The sequence below is a fragment of the Cryptotermes secundus genome, unplaced genomic scaffold, assembly GCF_002891405.2.
Source record: "Cryptotermes secundus unplaced genomic scaffold, Csec_1.0 scaffold5, whole genome shotgun sequence".
Taxonomy (NCBI): domain Eukaryota; kingdom Metazoa; phylum Arthropoda; class Insecta; order Blattodea; family Kalotermitidae; genus Cryptotermes; species Cryptotermes secundus.
In genome coordinates this window covers 2490345-2516056 of record NW_019724742.1, presented here as the reverse complement: position 1 = coordinate 2516056, position 25712 = coordinate 2490345, and the positions used below count along the sequence as shown (strand labels likewise).

General features: G+C 44.1%; 1 protein-coding gene across 5 annotated transcripts in view; it reads left to right on the top strand.

Annotated features, from left to right (window-relative positions):
- Positions 1-25712, top strand: part of LOC111862695 (NF-kappa-B inhibitor cactus) — a 134215-nt gene that overhangs the window by 91784 nt on the left and 16719 nt on the right. For 3 of the 5 annotated variants that reach the window (XM_033750769.1, XM_023848289.2, XM_023848290.2), the window contains exons 2-4: positions 14282-14813; positions 16046-16151; positions 17106-17358. In XM_033750769.1, coding sequence (XP_033606660.1) covers positions 14282-14813; positions 16046-16151; positions 17106-17358 — 891 coding nt within the window. Of the gene's footprint in view, positions 1-13717; positions 14814-16045; positions 16152-17105; positions 17359-25712 lie in introns of those variants that run through there. The other 2 variants (XM_023848291.2, XM_023848288.2) reach the window with 2 other exon arrangements.

Here is a 25712-nt window from a genome sequence, read left to right as displayed (position 1 = left end):
TTAGGGTGGGTTTTGAGGGGGCATGCGGTAGTGTAGTTGGTTAAGGCACTATACTATAAGACGGAAGGTCGTGGGTTCAAGTCCTGATGAGGTGGATTTTTTTTAATTGACCTAATCCTTCCAGCCGCACAATGCTCCTGAGGTCGACTCAGCCTGTAACAGAAATGAGTACCAGGAATCTTTCTGGGGGCAAAGTTGCGGCCGACACGTAAGGCTGGCAACCTCACCGTCCTCTGTGAGCCGATTGTCTAGAAAATGTGGGAGCCTCGACGTCTCACAACCCTATGAGCCTCCACGGCCTGTTACAGGGATAGCTTTACTTTTTTTTTTTATTTACTGTTGTGGGTTTTGAGGTACGGAAGCTTACCGAAAGGTGCAGTGTGTTTTCTTGGCACCGCAGTCGTGGAGCGAACTAACGAATTATGGGTCAGACCGACTTGCTGGTAGGAGCGTCCGACTCTTTTGCCTGAATTCTCCTCAGAGAACAAGCCCTGCTCATGATATTCTTACGGCGCTGAACATCGACATTTTGGTCTTCTTGGATGTGACACTCTGTAGTCTGACAGATGCGTACCAATATTTTGGAAGAAAATGTTGCCCCCGTTGTCATGGTAGCAAGTTATAGTCAGGGCAGAACACCAGTCCCGTTTCTCTGTACCCTATATCAATGTAATTCTTCCCTCGCGGTTTGTCTTTATGCTCTGAAGATGAAGCAGTAGGCTCCTGCGAAACATTCCCTCATTTACAGAACCACACGACGTCACATGATGTCGCTGCACAATGTTCACGCTAACGGAGGTGAGGAAGCCCACATGCCCTGTATCCTTATTCACGTAGCCGACTGCGGGAATGTGGATCAGACACGAACTGACTAACTAACCAGTTAACTGACTAACACACACAGGGCCTGTGTAACTATGGAATTAAAAGCCTGGGAAGCATAGTGCTGCAAATAACTAGGATGCCGCGTATGAGAGAATACAGACGCAGAGTTTAGAGTAGCGATTGTCTGCTAAGGATATGCAGTGTTAACAGAGACCGCAACACACGCGTCCTCAGACGTGAGTCTTCGGCAGAGTTGGCGTTGCTACAAATGTTCAAGTCCCTTAACCCCGGAAACGCTCGTGGGCCATTTTATGACATGTAATGCACTGCATAATGAGGAGCTTCATAACTTGTACTCTTCTCCAACTATAATTAGAGTGATCAAGTCAAGGAGGATGAGGTGGGCATGCGTGTAGCACGAATGGGGGAGAATGGGAATGCATATAGGATATTTGTGGGAAAGCCAGAAGGAAAGAGACCACTGGGAAGACCAAGGCGTAGGTGGGTGGACAATATTAAAACGGATCTTAGAGAGATGGGATGGTATGGATTGGATTAATCTGGCTCAGGATAAGGGAACAGTGGAGGGCTCTTATGAACACGGTAATAAACCTTCGGGTTCCATAAAATGCTGGGAAATTCTTGAGTAGCTGCAGAATTGGCGGCTCCTCAAGAAGGGCTCAGCTCCATAAGCAAGTAAGTAAGTAAGTAAGTAAGTAAATGCACTGGAACCGCTTTGCAGCTTTAGTCTGTTCATTTTGATTTCAGCAATGCTTCCGAGCTTACTCCACAGGGACAACTTTGCCTTGGCCGCTTCTCCACAAGCTCAGTGTTTACGGATTGTCTCACGGATGTTTAAGCTTAACGAACAGGCAGTCCTGTGCACGTTTCTCCGGCGTGCTATCTCCCTGTTGTCTGCCGTAACCCAAGGGCCTCATCTGAGGCCATTGCGCTTTTAATATTTTTATTAATGACTTACATCATGTAATTAACAGCTTATTATCTCTTTTGCCGGTCACGGTAGCCGAGCGTTCTTGGGCATGAACTGTCTTCGCTCGCTCGGAAGCTGGGATCGTGGGTTCGAATCCCAAACAAACCATAGATGTTTCGTATGTGTATGTGTTTATTCTGTGTCTGTGTTGTGTCGTGTTTAGGCAGAGGCCTTGCGACAAGCTGATCACCCGTTCAAGGAGCCCTACCGTCTGTAAAACGATTGAGAGGAAAAAAAAACAACCTCGACACCGAAAGGTGTTACCGTTTGGTTCTCGTCCGCCCATTCGCCCAAATGTCGCGACAGTACATCGAAGTGGGGCCGCTTCCCTCCAGATTTTCCATATTTATTGTTCATTCGACGGTATACGAACTGCTAATAACGTCGTTAAACAAACCAAAGTACATGAACTGCTGTATACTAGGATTGATTGATTGATTGATTTGTATTTCTGTGACAGGCCGTGGAGGCCCATAGGGTTGTGAGACGTTGAGGTTCCCACATTTTCTAGACAATCGGCTCATAGATGGCGGTGAGGTTGTCAGCCCTACTCCCCTGTCACACTTTACCCCCAGGAAGATTCCTGGTACTCATTTCTGTTAGAGGCTGAGTCGACCCCAGGGCCATATTGCGGCTGGGAGGATTAGGTCAAATGAAAAAATCCACCTCATCGGCTATACCATAGCTTAAATACATAAGAGCTGTTGCTTTATTTAGGAGGGAAATGCCGTTTTTGTAACAATGTATGTAGGATTATTCAAGAGAAAAAATTGTGTATGGCAAGAAGCATGTAGCCCTGATCCTAATTCGTGAACACTTTGCACCAAGGAATGTGATATTCATCAGAATATGTCGGTCATACTCGTATTACCGTTGTCTTAATTACCACGTACCATTAATTTTTTTTGTGGAACCATTCGCTGTGCTTTCCTTCCGCATTCAGAATTTTACTCTGCTTCTTAATGAGCTCACGTTTGTTGCGCATTCTTTATTTTCTTATTATATGTCAATTTTATGGTCTGCTGGCCATAAATTTTTTGACTGCAGTCACTGCTCTGTCGCAGCACAACTTGAAATTTAATTTTCCATAATTTCGTGTTTGCGGTATGGCTTTCATTTGTCAAACAGTTCCAGTTTCACTGCAAGGCGATGTACTATATTCGACACATTATAATGTACATTTTATTAATCTACTTTGGCTGGCCCTTTAAATCACACTGGTTATTGTATTGACCGCCTGTTCTGTGCTCCGTTTTAAGGAGAGAATCGGCTTCTCTGAGATTAACTATCACTTGAGACTCGCCGCCTTGAGACATGTCTTGTATACGCCGCCTAATAGTGTCATGTGACATAAGGATTTCCGGAATATCTTTTTCATATTCCTCGCCAAACATAATATTTACAATTTTGCAGCATGCTGGAAAAATTACTGGCTCAGAATTTGCGATGTCATCGTTTTGTCACGATTTCGGCAACGGCATAGCTTGGTCAGAAATAATTTTGAATTCCGTCCACTGTTTAGCCTGGCGTGCTTGATCAGTTGAAGCATTCGGCCGGCTTCTCGCATAGACGTGAGTGCTTTGTGAGAAGGCGTCTTCTTAGCCTACTCGGAACCATAAATGGGTTTGTTACTTTCTCACTACAAACAATACACTTAGGACATGGATACTCTTCTTCAGAGGACATGAATCCTAAGGACATGGTCTTCATTTTGTTGGCTCACGATGGTTTTAGAACTAACACTAACCCTACTACGTGTCGCACTAACAGAACTAGTGCCACTTGGCTCATTGTTATCTTCTAACTTACACATTTTAATTATGAATCTGTCAATGTCAAATAACCCTAAAAAATATAAATAAACTAAATTCGGAAATAACAAGATAGCTAAAATGAAATAGAAGTAACAAAATGCATTATTGCGAACTCCCACGGAATAACACCAGATCCGAACAACAGCTGATGGAAACTGCTAGCTTGACAAGGATGAAAGGTTGGGTGATAAAAGTAAATTTGGGAGATATTTTGGGATCGGGAACGTTAGGGACGGAAGTTCTTGGAATTTTACTATAATACATTTTTATTAAACTTAATGTTTTCATTATCGGCCTGATATGAAAAATCTCAAATTTACCTCGATGACTTTTTCATTTCTCATTTTTTTCTCGCTTATTTTCGACCTTCCCTCAAACTTCGGCGGCTCAACTCCGGACCCTTCTCGTCGCACCAGTGTTCTGCGTCACACCGGTTGTAAATCACTGATCTAGAGGTATGCTACGAATTTTTGGGAATGATACATACTACAATACCGACTGAACATGCCTTCCTCTGCTGTTGTAGCTTTTATGTTCTGTGCCTGTTCTTAACGGTGTGACAACGTATACACCCAGTGCGGTGGAACTGAAAGCGGTAGAGTTACTTTGTTAGTAATTTGCATGTAAAATTACTCTCTTACTTTACGTCTCCACATTGATGTAAATGTTTCAGGTGATTGTAATCACGTGTCTTGTGTTAAACGTATATCAATAGATAGCGCAGTTGCCTGTACTCCCGAGTTGTGTGAATGTATACGACGATTAAGTGTCAACCTTGTAAATCCAATTCACAACCCATTACTGGTCACGACTGATACATTCTAATTTGTGATTGGAAATGCTGATGATAAACCGAAATTTCGATACTGATTCTATTGAACTTCATGTCGGTTTAAAAAACCTGGCGCATTACATCCCAGGGATATCGGGAACCGGAGGTTACTTCCTGTGATTCCTCGTTTAGTGCACTCGCCACTGCTGGTTGCTTTCTGTACATGACCCAGTTGCATGAAGCTCTCAGCTTGGCTCGCGGAGCGTTTCCTCACACGCGGCATCAAGGCTGTGTGGATTTCCCATATTTAAGTAACACATGGCTTTGAGCTGGAAGTGAAACACAAGGGACTGATATGCCTGGTCGGTCAGCAGCAACAGAGCATGCTCAAGGCGAGTGCTTTCGTGTCAACTTCGGAATTTTAAGTGACCTGAAATTTTTCGGTTTCAGCCATTAATTTCTAACAGGAGCCTGTAAGTCCAATCTTTGAAATGTTTACGTGTCAAAGAAGATTATGCCTACTATTACTTGATATCTCACGCGCGTGTAATCCGGTAGATTGCAGACGATTCGGAGGGACATTCTGCCTGCATCTTCAGGATGGAAGAGCAATCCAAGCAAGGAGAAGTACCAGAGACATGTGAATTTAAGATGGGTTATATACCTGGAAATAGCTCAGTAACTTCTGAGACTGGCCATCTGTTTGCAGATTACGGCGATGTGTTGAATAGGGCAGAAACTACTTTTGTCAGCTACTCAGTGTTAACAATTTTACGCAGTGTGGACTTCGTACAGATGGTCAGTTAATACCCACTCATTCGCCTCCGTATTTATTGCAACTTAAAACTGTTGACAATCGCTCTTTAATTTAAAATAGCATTAAAATTACCTCGATTGCTACATGTTTCGGCCTTACTTCAGGGAACTGTTCCCTGTTTGTAAACCTTCGCACTGCACTAGATCTTAAGTCAGCAAATTTCCATGTTGTTGCATTATCGTTGTTCACATTAAAATGTGTTTTTCCGAGAATTAAACTCCCACTTCTTCCCGTGTTATTTTAATTTTGCGGCGTCCATGTTTGTGCCCCCGCCGCTTCCAAAGGGGGGAGCAGTGGGAAGGGGGAGCAGGAATGTAAATTGTCTTCCAGCAAATATTTTAAAGTTTCAACTGTTTCTAATCGATTATATACAGTTCTGAGAGTTTCTGAGTTGAAATGTGACTTCTGTCTCAATGAAAGTGAAAAGAACGTGATTTCGGTTGTATCGACGGGCTCAAGCTGAACAGAATGACTTGACTAGAGACGTTTTTCAAACCGCTATAAACAAGTCCATGATCTACCTCAACGTTGTAACGCTCCACTGCCTGTCTGGACTCTTGTTACTTCATGCTCAAGTTCCTGCAGCGTTTCTTGTTTTCGCCTTCGTGTCTGCGCGGTTCAGACAGCTTGATGAATGCACCTGCATCAGGAGACGGTATTATCATTCCGCTTCATTCGTCTTTTGAATCTTTGCATGGTTCATTTGCAGCTCTAAGAGATGTTAAGGCTTAGATCCGCAACCGCTCAATTCAGACAGTCGTTCCGTCGTTTCGCCTGGGTCTGTGTAACGGGTCTCTTCGGCTGTAATGTCGATCCTACTTTTCTCGTATATGAGGACTGTTTTGTCGCTTAAGAGCGGACCCACATGCGTTTCAGGCGTGCTCTTCGTTAAGAACCTCAGGTCCAACAAAGTAACACAGCATCATCGAACATTCTCGTCTAGCGAGCTACGCCCGGAATCTGTGTATCTGTTCTGCATTTGGGTTGCCTCAGTCACTCCTGGCAACTTCACCCTTCCTTCCACATCCTGTCTGTAACTCCAGGTTCGAAAAGTTTATTGTTATTCAGCTGGGCAAATAATCCAGTGGTTTCATGGGACAAAGATTCCATTACAGCGTTCACAGGAGCCCTCTATTGAGGCCGCGTACATCTCCAATTTACTGTTTGTAAGATCCACTGCAGTAGTCGTGGAGATAGGTCGGCTCACTTCCCGACGGAAGTTCTCAGATTCTTGCCTTCGTTTCTGCGTTCCACGATTTTTGTGTGCCAATGCGCCCCTTCTGTTCTCATCTCTTCTTCCTTCCCCACTGCCCCTGAACACATTCCACATTCGCCGTTGAATAAGGCTTTACCACGGCTGTTGGTGTCTATCGAAACACGTCTTCGTCTTTCGACCTCTTTATTCAACGGCGCTGTCGTTATCGAGACTGTGTCACGTTGGATGATTATTTAATGTAGAGCAGTTGGTGGAACATGAATTGGCCGAGGAAGCCGAAGTATTGGCAGAAAGCCTACCTCATTTCCACTTTGCCCGGGTTAAATGCCATCCGCGCCGGAGACTAACCACCTGAGCTATGACACTGCCTCCCAACTTCTTCTTCTTCTCCTCCTCCTCCTCCTCCTCCTCCTTCCTGTTAGGTACTATAACTAGAAACGTATTGAACTCCTGTCTCACCAGCTAGTATCTTTCCCATCCAAGTGGTTCTGTCCTACGATTTCTGCTCCTCTTGCAACTTATGTATCCCTATGGCAAATTCGGGAAGTTAAGTTTGAGTCGATATTTCCCATTGTCTTTATACGCAAGTCTAAGTACGAAGCCCGGACCGTAAGTAGTATACATCTTCGTAGCACCTCGCTCGGGACCCCCGACCGCATAGACCGTTGTTCTGGCTGTGCCATTCTGGCGTGTTGTCGCGTGAAGTCGTGGAGGCCTGTATAAGTCCAGAGCCCTTGACGGCGATCCTCACGGTAGCAGCTCACCAGTGACGTAGAACTTGCCCTTAGTTTCGGAATTTCCAGTGGACTTCTAGAAAGGTGAACACTGAGGCCTATTTCTTGAGGCAGAATTCTAACAAAAGTTCTGGAAGATTTAGGCGTCTCCTTTCTCTTTTTCCCCCAACGACAGGCCGACGCTGAAGGTTGCTTAAGGAGGAACCGTTTTTATCATGGCTCTTGTGCCTCTAAGAAACGAGTAGCAGCAACGAGAGCGTGAGAACACAAATTCGACCCTATAATTTTTAATGTAAACATGCCCGCCTCGCACCTTCTAAAGCTCAGATCGAAAGACGCCGATTAGACCTTGGAACAGATCAGCTAGTTCTATCTTAGGAGAGGTTCGAACTCTATAGCTTGCAAGGTTAAGAATGCCTCACCATTGGAGAACTGAACGTTGCAGGTAGACATCCACAAAATGAACAGGAACAACTGCTGTTCAAAGCCATTCTCCCTGGGGCCTTCCGTCTCAAGTCGAGAGACAAGGTGCACCTCTCAGCTCCTCGAGACGCGCTGTCTGCACAGAGTCCTTGGATTGCCCGGCGGACGCGAAATCAGGACCGTCTCAAAAGCGCACAGATCAAACTATAATTAAAGAGAGAGCAAATTTACTCTACCCAAATTACAGAATGACGCAATCGTCAACAAAATTGTACTTACTTACTTACTTACTTACTTACTTACTTACTCATGGAGCTGAGGCCTTCTGGAGGAGCCGCCAATTCTGCAGCTACTCAAGAATTTTCCAGCATTTTATGGAACCCGAAGGTTCGTTACTGTGTTCACAAGAGCCCTTCACTTGTTCCTATCCTGAGTCAGATCAGTCCAATCCATCCCATCCCATCCCATCCCATCCTCTCTCTCTCTCTAAGATCCATTTTAATATTGTCCACCCACCTACGCCTTGGTCTTCCCAGTGGTCTCTTTCCTTCTGGCATTCCCATCAATATCCTATACCCATTCCTCTTCTCCCCCATTCGTACTACATGCCCTGCCCACCTCGTCCTCTTTGACTTGATCATTCTAATTATGCTTGGAGAAGAGTACAAGTTATGAAGCTCCTTATTATGCAGTTTTCTCCAACCTCCTGTCACTTCATCTCTCTTGGAAGCAAATATTCTCCTCAACATCCTATTCTCAAACACCCTCAGTCTACGTTCCTCCCTTAATGTTAGAGACCAAGTTTCACACCCATACAGAACCAACAATATTGTAACAAATAAAAAAACAATGAATTGGTAAACGAAATGAGAAACCACTCCCACTTCAAACTACGTATGTTTTGGCTTCTTGTCCCTCTGCATCCATTTTGGATATGTTCGCCCATACATTCCGGTGGCAGAAGTTTGAGTACACACAGCGATGTGCTTCTAGTCTCGCCTGTTGTCTCCGCGGTGAGTCTGGGTGCGGTGAATCACGTGTCACGCTGTGTCAAGTGCAGGGGATACACGCATGTGACGACGGAATTTCCCTTGTCTTCCTGGACTAGCGGGACATTGAAGAAATTAGGATTACAGAAGGTCTTTCGTTTCCGGATGCCGGAAAAGAAGTTCGCTGGAAACAGACGTAAATCATTGGCTCGTGCTTATGCATTAACTCTTCGCTGATTGCGAGCGATTGATTCCACAACTGAAATCACAGCCTTGCCATATTGCTCACAATCTCCTCCTTCTTCAAGTTACACTTTGCATCACGTCTTTTGTTGTTCCTCCGCCTAGACTGAAGGCCCTGCCCTGCCCTGTCTGGCATTAAGTTGTTTACCAGCGCACAGTGCCCGACCATCCTTGAGTGTTCACCCCAAGTCTCACTCCAGAAAACCACGCCTCTTCAATGGAACATTAATGGTTTTCGAACGCGGTACCGTGACTTTCAGGCTTTAATTCACTATCATGACCCAGCCATCTTCTGTCTCCAGGAGACACTGTCCCTTCCACGAACCTTCGCGGTGTGACAACCCACTGTTACGACCATTTAGGGGGTGAGAGATTTAGTGGTGGGACGGCTGAATCCGAAGGGCGTACTGTATTCCTCACTCTGGCCACTGCTGTCGGGGTAAACTTACTGTCCTCTTTCTCGCCTTCCTGCATAAATCCAAACATCTGCAGCGAGTGGCACAGTCTCTGCTCTCCTCCTGCTCTGCTCCTCTGCTCCTCTGCTCCTCCCGCTGAGGTGCAGTCCTTGCTGAAAGATGCAGAACTCTCTCTAAGGGGGCACGCACTGGCGCAGTTGTTTGAGGCGCTGTGCTGCAAGCCACAATGTCGCTGGTTTGAGTCCCAATGAGGTCATTGGATTTTTCAGTTGGTCCTGAGGTCGACTCAGTCTGTGAGAGAAATTAGCACCAGAAATCTCCTTGGGGGTAAATAAGGGCCTGTGCTAAGGCTGATCTCACCGCCATGTGTGAGCTGATTGTCTAGACAATGTGGAAGCCTGGTACAGGGATAACTTTACCCTTGCCCTTACTCTCTGTAACGGCTCTACTTAATTCTGCTCACTACAGGTGCACATACGCGCCTGTACTCGTTCTGAGATAAACTTCAAAAGGACCAATCCCCAAAGTCCGACGAACACTGTTAAACGTCTCGTCAAAATGTTCTGCTTTCCACACGCAGAATTATCAGCCTGAGACCAAGCACCGAGCTGCGGAAACACCCTCCAGCGCTCAGTGTCTGCAAGCCCCGACCTCTATCCGCGAACTGAGAACTCACCATGCTGTGACAACAAGGCAGCCATTAGCGAACCTCGCCGTCGAGAGGTTAGGATTCCTGCTTCATATGCAGGACGACCCGGCGGTTTTCTCAAATTAAGTCACGACTTCTTCTTCCCACGTCCTTCCCAGTCCACTATATTTTTAATCATCTTGCGATTCGATGCTAGCAAATGACAGCGTCAATAAACAAATAAATATGTAGTAGTAGTAGTAGTAACACCAACAAGAATAATGAATTTGAAATTTCAAATCAGAAATTCAAACACAAACTGTGAGCTAAGCAGTAAACAAACACACGATGTGTCGTCACCAGTAACTATTGAGAAGGCTTTGAGGTTGGCTGGAGTTGACAGATAGCCATGAACTCTCTCGAGTAGAATTTTCCTAATTAAGAAGTTTGGCCGCTTGAATTAGCTTCATGTTTTGTTTAGTTCAGCATCTCGTTAGTAATAAGATTTACAAAATTAAAGGCATATCATATTATTATTTTACAAGAGCATCTCGAAACCTGAGCGCCGAAGGTACTGCGTCTCTTACTTTTCATGCACGAAACATGCCTTTCATTCTACAGCCACGTCAGAAGAACAAACCGGACAGAATTACATATTTTTCCTAGGTTTATCACACCTTTCGCGTCCCTCTGTTATGTGTCATTTTCACATCACATTTTCGTGCATCTGCCTATTACGTTACTGGCGTCCGATGTGAGGTTGATAGACGAATTAAAAGGGATTTGGAAGGAAGCCGTCCTGACGTAATCTAAGTATTATCTCGAAATTTGCCTTAGAGGACTAAGAAAGACCACAAAATGCCTCAACGAGGACAATCTGTGTTCCAGCCTAGGCTCGAAACGAATTCCCCCCGCCCCATCGAATATGAGCCCAAAATGTTACCTTTGTTGTAACTAAGAAGTGTGGTGTTGGAGTGGTTTCAAAAAAGCCGGCAAAGTGGCTCAAGAACTCTAATGAGAAGCACACAGGCACACACGTGGTGTTCTTATGAGCTTACTTGATTTCCTCAGGTAGGAAGGCAGGCTATGAATGGATTTAAAATGTGGTGACAGAACTTGCTTCAAGCTATCTAATTTCGAAAATAAAAAGACGAAACTATTGAAGTAATCAAGACTCGAACCGTCAGATACAAAAAGTGCGCTAATTCATCGCCGTAGAACTCGCCAGATTGACCTTGGCCAATATTAATAATATGTGCAAATCTCGAAAATTATTACATAGAAATACAGTATCAAACAATATACACATCAACATCATCATTATCGTTAAAAAAGAACAGTCCTTCATGAGTCATTGCCTCCCTCAGAAGTTCCCGCCATATTGCATCCAGTTTCACTTCTTTGGGTTTCGTAACAGTGTTTTTTTTTTGCAGAGCAAGGTCGTCAGGCTTGCATCAAACCCCCAACCTGGAGGACCAGGTCCCTGTATTTATGTCCCCCAGTCATACCCCCAGGCACTGGGTTCTCTTTCCGTCACCTTTCACGGTTGATAGGGTTACGGTGGAGGTATTCCAACCCGCCTGCACACGGGGAAAACCGTACACAGTGTGAGTGACCGGAAATTATCAATGTGTCTGTGGTCTGACGCCGTTTTTTGTGACGCTTTACTTGAACATGTGTGGATATATTTTTTGGGCAGTGAATTCTAAAAAGTATTTCAGAAATACAAGTATTTCAGAAAAAAAGATTATTGTTATAACTTCACACGGTAATGACAGATTATGAAGATAAGATAACGTTTAGCGTCTGTGAAGATATTCTTCCTTTGGATTTTTCCAGTTGTTTACGTGCTGTGGGAAAACCACGTTTAGAAACTTGTCATTGTAAGATAAAACTCCAGCATAGTGCCTTGCGCAATTATAAGAAAGGAGATAAAACTACTGTACTATCTCTAAAGCATAGGTTGAAACTTTCTGTCGTATAAATTCACCACTTTGGGACTTATTTCAGGCACAGTGCTCCAAGTAAATGTTCGAGCCCAGTTTGTCGCTATGCCGTTAATTACATCCCCAAATATGACATAGAACTTTGTCTCTCAACCGCTTAATCTCTGAATACATCTGAAGTGGCAAAATATGATAAAACTTTGAAAAGACTCAATTTTAAACTCTAATCTTAGACACTTTTTACATGTTTATAAAACAACAAGAGTTAAACACGAATATAAAGGAGCTAAAGCGATCCCTGTAACAGGCCATGGAGGCCCATAGGGTTGTGAGACGTCGAGGCGCCCACATTTTCTAGATAATCGGTGAGGTTTTCAGCCTTACGCGCCAGCCGCCCTTTACCCCCAGGAAGTTGTCCTGGTACTCATTTCTGTTAGAGGCTAAGTCGACCCTGCGACCGTAGTGCTGCTGGAAGGATTAGGACAATTGAAAAATCCAACGACCTCATCAAACACGAATAGTAGCGTATCCAGTTGCAAACCACAGATGCTGTATTAAAATCTCTAGCTCAAACAAATATGAAAGTATGAAATCAAATGTTTCAGTAAAGAAACACGAAGATCTGGGTAAAGTTGTTCCTGTGCTTAACTAATTATGCACCACGCCATGAAGACGTATGGGGGAGTGGATGTATAGATCCACGTTTTCTTGACCTCGGCACTAGTTGGATGTAAGTGGTCAGCTTCACGCCCCTGCCGCTTTACCCACGGGGAAATACCCTCTGTACACCCATTGATTAGGAGGCTGCGTGAGCGCCAGAACCGGTCTGGACGACGTGGAGAAGAGAAAATTCCTGACCCTGCCGGAACTCGAACTCCGACCCCTCGGTGTGTCCAGCCCGTAGCCAATCGTTATACCGACTGAGCTATCCCGGCTCTACAAAATGAAGATATGTCGAAAGCCATTTTTAATTTCATGTTTGATGTCGATGCCTTAAGAAATGCTTGTTTGCCTGTCTCAGTCAGACTCAGGAATAATTAAAGACAATAATCAGCACATCAATGAGCTGGCTTGAGAACTGAGGCATGGATGGGAAACGGTTACTAATGCATTGATGCAGAATGGATGCATGTTTGCTTAGAAATGGCCAATGTCGTTGTGAGAAAGCGAACACGAAATGTACATTTACGAAAACAGGAAGCATAGTGAAATCGTTGATAGCGACATTTCTAACACAGAAGGTATAGAAGGCAATTTTTAAATCTGTGATCTGAACCCAGTCCTACTTCGTGGTTATATTCATTTTGTGGGCGGCCATCCGTCAGATGCAACAAATGGTATAGGCCGCTTCGGAATTAGCTAGTGGTTGGCGTCCCTTCCATGAGATGGCAGTTGAGACAGGAATTAGTCCCACCGAATGCGGACAGATAGCGGCGGCTGAACTTTCCATGAGTCCGCCCGTGCAAAAGCGGAAATACAGACAACCGGTTGCTATTTTGGTATAAGACGAGATTCTATGGTCAAATCTTGCATTTAAACTTGTATTAAAAATTTTCAGAACAAATAGTGGTAATAAAAAATATATTTTTCTTGTATATGCATTATTCACATTGGCATTTTCGCAAGGCGACTTATTTATTTTCGGAGAGCCTGTTAAAAATTCAACAACTATAGTTCCCAATTTTCAACTGAACTTAGCAGGGCAGCCGTACTGCTAGAGTTTGTGGGTCATATATCTACAGTCGTCAATTGAGGGCGGGAAATTGATTGTAACATGAGGCGCCAGGCCTGTTTATTAATTCAGTGCATTCCCTGCTGCAGTAGCTGCCATACTGGCATGTAAAATGTAATAATCATAATGACGTTAACGTACACGTAATTGATCAGCGCATATTGTATTTGTCTGCCGCGCAGAGCTGCCGAACTATATTTTGTCAAGGCGATATTCACAAAGCTCCGCCCGTTGGGGTTTTCCATCCCCCCCTTCCCAGCTGAACGGCAATCCATACGTACATGGCGATGTGATAGCGCAGAGTTCTTGAAAGTTCCAGAGCGAAGGTCTTGCTTTGGAAACTACACATAGCAGTTTCACACTCGACCTTAAAACGTTTGTAGTAGGTGAAACAGCATTGCTGGAAAGTAGCAGTACGGTCCGTGTTGTCATAAGCATGAACAACGGTGAGCTTTCGAGTGGAGTTTGTGTTCATATTCGCTCGTAAGGCAGTCGTCAGTTCTCGGTCTTGTCGTAACCTACTTTTACGGAAATGGCTTCATGTGTGTCAAAATAGAAAACAGTGCCGAGCAAACGTTTTAATGAATTCATATGCAGGTGTAACCAGTGTGTAGTGAAAACAGTCTACGGGAGTAGTAGTGGTTGTGTTTTGTGTCTGGATTTTTTTTAGTGTTTGTGTTGTGACGATGTGGCACAAGCAGCATCCCTCCGCTGACAATTCCGAATCGGTTTCAGGTTGTGCATCTGGCCGTCATCAGACAAACCCCCATGGATTACCCTCAGCCACAGAAGAACGGAAGAGGGAAAGTGTCAAAATCCAGCAAGACGTTTCTATAGCGAGAGATCCCTCATCCCCAACTTGCATGAAGGGGAACTCGGACGGTTTATCATTTTATGAGTCAGGTCGGACTGATTCGGGGTTCTTGTCTGGGGCAAATTTAAGTTCCGAGTGCCCATCTGTTGAGATTACTTCCTCTTCTCGAATACTCGTGGGACCCGAAGAAGGGAAGGAGGACCCTCATATATCCATGAAGCTGGACAGTGGTGTTGATGTGGGACTGCACGACCAGTTTAGTAGCTTGAGTCTCAAAAACTCTTCCCAGAATGATCTTAATGTATCATCGTCAAAGTCCCATAGCCGTGGGTATTCTTCAAACATCAATATTCTATCATTGTCACCCCCTCACACTTCAGAGCAGCCCCAACAGCCTGATGACCCTGTGAAGCCATGGGAACTGTACTTCAATCAGGATGAGGATGGTGATACGTAAGTTGACTGTGATCATTTTGAAACTAATTGAAAGTGCTCTTGCTTTTCTATTATAAGGTTTGGAAACCCTAAGAACCCCTTTCAAGCTAGCTGTTAAAACATAGGTATGGCCTGCAGTAACTTGTTCTAAAGGGTACAGAAATATCACTTGAAAGTTTAAATTGAAGGGTAAGTAATTCATCATTAGCAGCAGAAATCTGTGGGATTTCAGATATGTAGTCCCTACATGATAGATATATCCTTGAAGAGTCAGAATCCAGGCTACCACAACTAAGAGCCGTCAGTAAGTTTGTGGGTCAACTTACACAGTGGTAGATGCAGACTGAATTAACAGGATGCCCAGCATTTGCTTGTTATGGGTGCTGGTGCTACCTGTTAAGAATTTCGGCCTGTTAGTGGCACATTTTCAGCTTCAAGGAGATTAACTCTGAAGTAGGTAAAGGTAAAGTTTCCCCTGTGCTTAATTAATTAAGTACTTCGCCAAGAAGGCATATGGGGAAGTGTATGTATAGAGCCACATTTTCTTGACCTCATCACTAACTGGAGGGAGTGGTCAGCTTCACGCCCCAGCTGCTTTATCCCTTGGGAAAGAGCCCCTGTTACCCTTTGGATAGGAGGTTGAGTGGACCCCACAGCCAGTCTGGAGGACATGGAGAAGTGAATGATGTAGACAGAACATTTAAAGTCATAACTGTATTTGGTACCACACTGTCAGGGTGTTGAGGCAGACATTACAGTGAACTGTGACAAGAGCAGATATGCAGTTGGAGTTGATGTACACAGTAAGCCTTGCAGCACAGTTGTAGTGTTTACGGTTGACAGTTATTGTGCTACCGCTGTTTAATTTCCTTCGTACTGTTCCAAACAGAATAGTTTTTCATTCTGATGAACTCTGATTCTGATAAACAGGAGAACAAGACCTGTTCTGTTGGTGTGTAAGGGTCTAGATTTTGCTGTATATAAACTTGTTTATCCCAGAAGTGACAACGTGAAGGTGGAACTGTGAGCCTTTCATTCTGTATTGTGGGAAACTCCTACCAGAACTATTTCTCTTCTTTAGTGTTGTTTAAGTGGCATTGCTGAGCACATTCTAAACTGCTCTAATTTATTAATATAGAAATTTATTTATTTGTATCTAAATTTTAAAGACATAACCCAGAATTGTTAGTAATGGGTATAGCATGTTGTTTTGCAGGTTTGTATAGTCCTCTCTTTATCTTCTTTTACAGACAACTGCACATAGCAATCATTCAAGGATTCATTGAAGTTGTGTACAGCTTAATTCGAATCATCCCCCATCCCTGGTATCTTAACATCCTGAATGATGTGTTCCAGGTATGTTAACACACATCACAGCACAGAGAATGAGTCAGAGCCACTGTTGATGCCTGTGTTGACAGAAATATGACACAAGACATGATGTTTCTCTGGTGCTTACAAAACAGTCAATCCATATATTGTATTCGTGGCTGTTAGAGCAAGGCCAAGAATATTGTCTTCAAGGTTTTAATGAATAAGTTAGCTCTAGAAATCTGTTGTTTAGGTGGAACATATTGTCTCCATCTTCAGGATTAAAGAGTAAGCCAATCAAGAAGAATAGCAGAGGCGGGTGGCAAGTTGATCATTCTTCTGCCTTTTTCTTGTCTGGCATAATCTTAGACCATGAAATTGGAGTTGATAGAACATAGGTTACATGGTGCTGCAACTGAGAAAACCTCAGATTCAACATAAAATATTAATAAGCTGATTTAAGAACATTGTTTTGGTATGATAACATTATGTTATAATTGTGTTACATGTCAGAAATAATTGTCATGTTAGCACCCATCTACATGACATAAGAAGTGCTTATTATGTTGAAACCCAGTACAGTGACCAGCACCATGAGAGGAAACAGTACAGATTACAAAATAGGTTTAGGTCTGAATGGAATTGCTGTTGGCTTTGAAGTAAAGAAATGTAGCATTATCAGTCATCAGGTAACAGAAATTGGAAAGATGAGTTGTCATTGCTCAACCATTGGTGACATATTAATGCATGTAAAATGATCTCTCACCCCACAAATGGATTTATTGGTGTATCATGAGATCAGTTATTTTAATTCTGATTTTCGTTAAACATAATTCGGTCAGTTCCTTATGAATGTGATCATAGTCTGCATTTTCCACTACAGTATTAGGTATTTTCAGGTGGCCCGATAAAACTAGGGTGTTCCACCATTAAGGTTTAAGGATTAATATGGATCACAGCAGCAATTAAGGAATTAACTGGGTCTTTTCCCTCCTTCAGGCGCCTCTACATTTGGCGGTGTTAACGCACCAAGCCCGCATTGCACGATGCCTCCTGGTCGCAGGAGCAACCGTGGACATCAGAGATCGCCGTGGAAACACAGCACTTCATCTTGCTTGTCAGATAGGGGACTTGGAGTGTGTGAAAGCACTAACAGAACCTGTCACGGTAGCAGAAACAAAGACTGCAAACCTTCAGTATGCCGCCTTCCAGCAGCAAGTGCCACAGAACCTCGAGGAACGCAACTATGATGGTATGTAACAAAGCCCTGTATTGTCATACGAAGAATCCTGACATCCACTATGACGATCTAATGCAGAAACTACTGCTGAGCTGATAAGCTAGTTTCTCCCAAATAGNGGGGGGGGGGGGGGGGGGTGACATCTCTCCATCCTTCATTTTAAACATAGGACAGATGAAGTTGCTGGATTATAAGCATATTAAATCTAAGGATTTCTTCCAGTCATTCGCTTTAGACTGTTTTGGCTTCCTGTATTGTATGTAAAAATCTGCGTATCTCAGTAAAAACAGGTATGCAGTCTGTCTGTGACCATGGCCTTGAAAGACTGCAATTCAGTCATCCTGATTCTTAGATAATACTTGAATTTCCAAACATCACATTGGTACTGCCAGACACTTGACATGCAATTCAAGGCCATAGAACTTGGTGCTTCTGACACTTCAAAGCAGTGTAAGTAAGGTCATTTGTGTGTGTGTGTGTGTGTGTGTGTGTGTGTGTAAAAATCTGCATATCAAGAGTGCGAATGAGAGACCTAAGTGACAATGTTTACATATCGCTGGTTAACCCATCTGTCCAATGGGAATTTGGCTAGCATGTCATTCTTGAGGGACCTAACCAATGTCGTGGATGAGGATTTACTGTACTGGTGTAAATTGAAGCTATCTTATAACAGGCCATGGAGGCCTAAGGGTTGTGAGATGTCGATGCTCCCACATTTTCTAGACAGTTGGCTCACAGATGGCGGTGAGGTTGTCAGCCTTATGCCCTGGCCGGCCGCCCTTTACCCCCAGAGAGATTCCTGGTACTGATTTCTATTAGAGGCTGAGTTGACCTCAGGGCCATGGTGCGGCTGGAAGCATTAGGTCAGATCCAGTGACTTCATCTGAAATTGAACCTGTGACCTTCCAGCTTGTAGCATAGTGCCTCAACCAACTATGCAACCGCTTGCCCCATTGTACTGGTAGCTATGACTGTACCTTTTGTTTTATGTGGGTGTGGAACATTGCATCACACCCTAAGGCAAGAATGTGCAGAGTTGACACTTTGAGAACAAAATTGGCAAAGGAACATTTGCACCTAAAGGGGAGGAAGTAATCAGACGGGGAAAATTATGTAACAAGGAACTTTACATTTTTAATTTGCCTGGAATGAAGAGGTTTAAATGGACAGGACATGAAGCGCACACACACAGAGAGGTGAGAGGTGAGAGGTGTGTACAAAATTTATACACAAAACCTGAAGGGAAGTGATAACTTTATAGACTTAGCTGTAGATGGTAAATTAATATAAAAATGGATCTTAAAAGTAATAGAATGTGGACTGCATTGAACCGACCAGCAGATGAGTACTGATGTCTAAACTTTTCATGAAAGGGATGGTAATGAATGTTCAGGTTTCATTAAAGGTGGAAAATCCTTTGACCAGCTGAGCGACTTTCAGCTTGTCAGAATTCTGTTCCAAGCAGCAAGTTATGTTTGGACGAATGTGTGTGAAACACGGAGTTAGGTCCAGAACTATAAAACCAGTTTTCTTGTTGTGCAGATGTCCAGTCGTACGCATCTTATGTTATTAATGTTATTTTGAAGTTCATTGAACAGGGGACCACAATAACGTCAGAAGTGTATTGTGAAGCACCTATTTTTATTCATATTTTATTGTATTTTATTGTCAGTTTTAACCAAAATCTAGTCTAAGTTTTGTGAAGTTTGTGAATTCAATAGGAACTAATTCGTACGAACCATTTAGACAAATGGGAATGTTATTGTTGCAGTTCGGTAGTAGTATGTGAGAAACTTGCAGCACCTGAAGATGACCCATTTGAGGTCGAAACATGTAGTGCGTGCTATATAAATAAATAAATAATAAATTATTGTTGCATTGATGGTAAAAATTATATATGTTCATTATATATACATTGAACCTTCGGGTTCCATAAAATGCTGGGAAATTCTTGAGTAGCTGCAGATTTGGCTTCTCCTCAAGAAGAGCCCAGCTCCATAAGCAAGTAATATATATGCAACAGTTGCAATCCTTACAAATAAAATATGGCAATTTTTTCATTTTTACTGGACCAGAAGAAGCTACTTTTCTCTTTCCAATACAAAATTGTTGTAGACTTATGGTATATCTTTATTGCGCTGTAAACATTGAAAAGACCGCCAAAAACGTGGTTTGCTCCCCACTAGCGGGGTCAGCCCACCGGTTAAGAACCAGCGATCAATCGCATGGGCTGTGTCACACCCAAATACTCGTGCACGTTTCCTGTTTGTTAAGTTTGGTTTCACACCAGCGTTGAATATGATCTTATATGCCCTCCAGCTGCGTGATTTTTCGCGTCAGTTCAAAGAATATAATATATGAAACCTATTTTCGTGCAGACTAGAGGGAATAGCCATAAAGATAGTGAGACCAGAAATATTGGTCTGTAGTGTACGTTACTGTGGGGGTGAAAGGACGATATAGCGATAGCGCTGCTTCCACCTCACGGATTCGTACGTCCTCCATGTTGCTATCACCGGTTGTGTGAAATTGAGAAATCACGTTTTTGTGATGTTACTCACTGGCATAGCGATAGCGCCGAAATTTGAGTGGGATATACGCATGGTGACACAGCTCATTAGGCAGTCTGCGTTCTCATTAAGGATACCGGCGTATCCTGTGCGCTGTAGGTCTTCCTTCGGATTCCCCCACATAGTCACTTCTGAAAATCGTCCGTTGAGGAATTCCCATGCCCTCCGGGCATTTCGGTGTCTTCGGCCGAGTTCAGAAACGTCACGTGCCAGCTTAGATTTCCCTGTTGCGTGTCGGAACAGCAACTTTTTGTGACCAGTCCTAAAGACCGTATTCTAAGTGTTCGCTGCTTCTCACACCGATACTCGGACGTATGACAGTGACCTGCCCCTCGGTCGCCCTCATTTCCGGATGCTTGTTAAATGTATTGTTTCCGTGAGCCAGGATACTGGTTACGTGTTCGACTCTCTGCAGGTTTCTTCCGTGAGGTAGGGAAGCGGCCGTATCGTGAAGCTGATCGTTCACCTTGATCTGCAGCTGAGTTTAAGAAGGCGTCTTCATGGCGTGATGTTATGCATAAATTTACGTCATTTACATACATTTGTACCCTCCCTCATATTTTAACACGAAACGTGCATGGAGTTATTTCTCGCCGTACTCTTGATGTTGTTTGTCAAAAGGGCTACTGTATGGGGCTGTAGTGTTGAAGATTCATCTAGTTTTGTGGATACACAGTTTCCACGCGGATTCACCGTTATGCCACTTTTGTGCCAGTCAGATTCCACGTTTTATTCCTGAGTTAACGTGTAATTACCCAGCCTCTTGTTCATATCTGTGTTGCGGAGGTGAATAAAACGTGTCCTTTGATGCTGTTCACTTCTGCAAGCTACAGTGATGTGACGTTGACGGTTGTGACGGAGTAGGAACTCTGTTGAAACGAGACGGTACTAGATTACAAATCGTCACGTTGGGTTTTCACACCGTCTTCATCTGAAATGTCATTTGGAATTCTCGCATCCCATATCTTCTCAGCAATGTTCATCATTTGCGGTTTCCTGTCTCAGTGGGAACCAGAAGCAGTAACCTTACCAAGGATTTATGAATTCGGCTGGCAGAGATAGCGGCGAACCTTTTCACCGCCTGGTGCCAGATATAAAACAAACGTCCCATGCCGGTAAGACTACTGTGAGCCTTCCTCTTGGCCTGGTACCGCCAGGCGGACGTAATGAGGTATCTGTTGCTGTACGTTTATGTACAGTTCGCTTGTTTGCGCACACAAATGAGAGTTATGTAGGTGACACTAATTTCGTTTGTTGAGATTTTTTTAAATCCTAATTTTGTTTTCTAATAGCTAGTTTTCCTTGAGTGGCCAGAGTTCTGACCATTCGACACGGACATGGCGTAACTGCAAAAATGTATCTTACGGAAAAGAATTCTGGCTTGGTCAGTTATTTAATTATGAAGTGGGATACCCGGCAGCGTAGTTGGTTGAGACACTGTGCTCCAAGCCGAAGGTAGCTGGTTCGATTCCCGATGAGTTTATTGGATTTTTCAATTGACCTAATCCTTCCAGCCACACTATGGCCCTGGGACCGACTCAGCCTCTAATAGAAATGAGTAGCAGGAATCTTCCTGGTGTGTAAAGGGCTAATTCTAAGGACATTCACGGCCTGCTACAGGGATAGCTTTACCTTACCGTACCAGGTGTTCATGTAGAGAGAGAACCTGTAATCTCAGGAGTTTCCAGTAATTCGCCTACCCAGTAGTAGGGATTTCAGTTTTGTTGTGTATAGATTGATTTTCGAAGGAACATATTGCCTTCGTCTTCATGGTCGAATAAGCCGAGCAAGATATCAGCGTGAAAGTAGGCGGAAAGCCGGGCGTAGTCTTGTTTGGGGCCACATTAGTTAATTTCAGACCCCCCGCCCTCCCACCTAGCCTCCAGTCCCAGTACTGCACACTGGTCCAGAACCTCGGCGTGGTCACATTCCTGTTCATAAGTTACAGTAAGTACAAATAATGGGGCCGCGCCATAGCTCAAGCGGTTAGTCGCTGGCTTCCCGCCGCAGCGGCCCGGGTTCGATCCCCGGTCTGGTCAAGTGGGATTTGTGGTGGACAAAGTGGCGCTGGGGCAGGTTTTCTCCGAGTACTTAGGTTTCCCCTGCCAATCTTCATTCCACCAATTACTCCACAATCACCCTCACCTATCATCTGCGCCTGGGACAATAGGCCAGAAGTGGCCGCAGTACAAGGGACTTAGTCCCACCCCACTAACAATAAAAAAAGTACAAGTAAAGAAGAGAACTTGCCGGAAGTGACCTGTAGTTGAACATGAAACCACGGAAGCTACAATAGATTGCGATATAAGGTCCTTAGCCCGTTTCAGGACATGCCCAAGGTACTTCAACTGACACGTCATCAGCGCCGTGTCGGTCACACTCACTGTGTGACGTATATTGCTGTTCGCATTTTCTACGTGCTTGATTTTATTCATTTATCGGAATAGAATTCTAGAAAGCGCAAGTACACGAACGTTAGAGCGCAGACGGTTTCTAGTTAACCAGTTGATAACTTTCTTTACAATACGCGTGCACGGAGACGTTAGAGAGACTTCACATGTCGTGTTTGCAATTTCCATGTCACTGATGGGCTGCCCCTTGGTAATAAGGACCATCTTTCAGAGTGAAAAGAATCGTTACGGAGCTTCGCCTCTGCTGATTAAACGAATTTTAGAGCAGAACTGAATGTTGCAGTATTTACTCTGGATTTAATCGACGAAAACCTTGACCCTGCCGTGCCTTAGTTCACGTGACTAAGAAAATTTACTGTGCATTCATAATATCACTCATATCTGCCTTACATGTTTTAAAAATAGGTTTTATTGATGAATAATGACCTTATGACCACTTATCCCACTCAAGGCATGGATGTTTCATGTGTGTATGCGTTTATTCTGTGTTTGTGTTGTCATGTGTTTAGGTAGAGGCCTTGGGACGGGCTCATCGCTCGTCCAAGGAAACCTACTCTCTGAAAAATCATTACGGAAGTGAGTAAAAGGGCTGGAAGAGTCAATGAAAAGAACAAATAACAACCATTTATAAAATAATTCATAACCAGTCATGTAGCGGGTGAGATGAAACCGAGGATGTGATGTGTTGTCTTGTCAGGGCTGTGGCACAAGCCAGAGACTGGTGATGGATTAGTTTAGAGCAGTGGTAGAATAATGATTAGCAGGGAGAAGACGATTCTCGGAGAGAACCTGCTCCAGTGCAGTCACCCGGGATTGAACCCAAGGCACCGTGGTGAGAAGTCAGTGTCTAACCGTCTAAGTTGTGCCGTGGCATTCTGTTATTTATACGTCGCAAATAACATGGCGGACTTCATAGCTCCTGAGAAGAGCAGAAGTCACAACACCACCTTGCCCACGAGATCACAACTGGCAGACAGACGTAGTTAACACTCGCGAAGAGTGGACGATTATTTGGCCGGCAGTAGACAGAGAGAAGTGAGGTTCACTCGGAGGTATCAATATTGCGATCTTCTGGTATGTAGGGCTGTGAAGTTTGGTAGATAAGTAACATTTCGGAGAAAACTGTACCTTCCATCTTGATGATAGAAAAAGATGCGACAGTAGGTTTGTCCAGAATGGCGTTACCAGTCCACCAAATTACACAGCTTCAAATCCCAACCGAATGTAATCAAACAAACAAAAACAAACTCCGTGGTTTCAGTCCGCAAGCGAACTATACCGACCGAGCGACCGCCGCTTGTCGGCGAAGTTAGTGCGAACTTTAGCGGGTAGAGGGTGTCGCGTAGTCAGCGCAACGGATCCCCACGGCCGTTAATCTCGGTTTTCTCCCTTTACCCCCAAGAATATTCCTGGGTACTCATTTCTGGTAGAGGCTGAGTCGACCCCAGGGCCATAGTGCGGCTGGGAGGATTAGGTCAATTGAAAAAAATCCAAGTACCTCATCGGGACTTGAACCCGTGACCTTCCGGCTTGTAGCATAGTGCCTCAACCAACTACGCTACTGCGTGCCCCCCGAATGTAATCAGCCCCCAGAAAATATATCAGTGAACGATACACACTCGTTTGTTGCAGACAGTGATTCATTGTAGAGTGGCCGTTTGCCTGAGAAAGTCTTGCAAATCCACGCGCGGCCGTTTTCCACACTTTTTATTTTTCACCTGCTGTTGACCCAGAGAAGCAGTTGCTGGATGCTGGGGAAGTTGTGCCGCTACGTGCTCACCAATTGAGGCGGAAATATAGAGCTGTGTTGGTAATTGCTTGCTGGGTGTCAGTGCCTGCTTCACTGTTCAGGAAACGCTAAAATGCTTTAACATTTAATGACGCTGCTATTTACGACTGATTCAGTATATATCGCTGTAACCGTAATCAGTATATCGGGTGTGGAAGTAACGGAACCCACGAGCGAGTTCAGGAAAACAACTCGTATATTAGGACGCACAGAACAATTTTCTGAGTTGCGGGTTTTGCAGCAGTACCGAACACTTCCTGAATTCCGTAATAATATGGTATAAAATTGAAGAAAGCAGTCTTCTGGGATGTGGCACCGTGTAGATGTGGTGTTAACCGACGTTTCGGAGGAACGTATCGCTTGTACCGGTTCTCACGGTCTCTTCGCTTGCGGATTTCTTATTTTTCCTTCTACCCTGAAGATGGAGGTGATACATTCCTCCGAAACGTTGATTAATACCACATCTACACGCTGCCACATCCCAGAAGATTGCTTTCTTCATAGTCACCGCCGTGAAAACCTCAAATCTTACATAGTATAAAATTCTTTATGCCTCAGGTCCTAGAAAGTATTTTTTTCTGCCTGCGACCGACAACACTTTTTTTTCGGTTCGCAGGACGTTTAATTATGTAGATTTTCCGTACGACGTTTCGGAGACGGGACATTCTTCAGACATACACAGGGTGTCCCAGGAGGAAAGATCAACATTCTGGGAGGTCATAGTATCGGTAGCAAAAAAGTGTTATATACAGGGTGTTTCACGACTTCAGGGTATAACTGCAGGAGGTGATTTCCTAAGTCTCTGTGGTCAAAAAAGTTCACATAAACATGTGTCCGATTTTGGACGGTTACGGAGTTATGACCGTTTAAAACTGAGAATAGAAGGTAACGATTACTGACAATAAACGGAACAAAATAATAAACCAGCATAATGCATGATACATTTAATGTATGAATGTAAGGTTAACTTCGTGAAATTACCTTTAATTTGAATTGATTGGTGCTTGAAGCTGATTTTCGAAAATGCCACCGCCGGCCGCAACACAGGCTGCCGCTCAGTTGTGAACCACGTGGGTAGCACGTAGCAGCTTCAGCTGGCTGTTTCTTATGTGGTCAGCGGCGTCCAGAATGCGACCGAGCAAAGCATCTCGCGTTGCCACCTTCACATTGTAAACCAGTTCTTTCATCCATCCCCACACACAATAATCCAGTGGGCTTAAGTCTGGAGACCTGGCTGGCAATTCTTCGCGTACTCGTACGTGGACTGCGGTGTACCATACGAACAATGCCTTCTTCATTGACGCCTTCATTAACACCACGCTCGGCTGCAATACGAACGCCGGGAAGTCTACCGGTATCTCGCAATGCCTGGTAAACTCCAGTAAACACTCTCCGGTTCGGTATTCTACGATTCGGAAACCGTTGCTGATATTCAGCTACGGCAAGAACTGAGTTACCGTCACAAAACCCGTACACATAAATCATATCTGCATACTCCTCAAATGAAAATGTAAATGGCATCGTGAACGTAACAGACGCACCGAGATGAGAACTGTTCTGAACACCAGTAGCCGCCACACTAGCCGTGGCCGGACA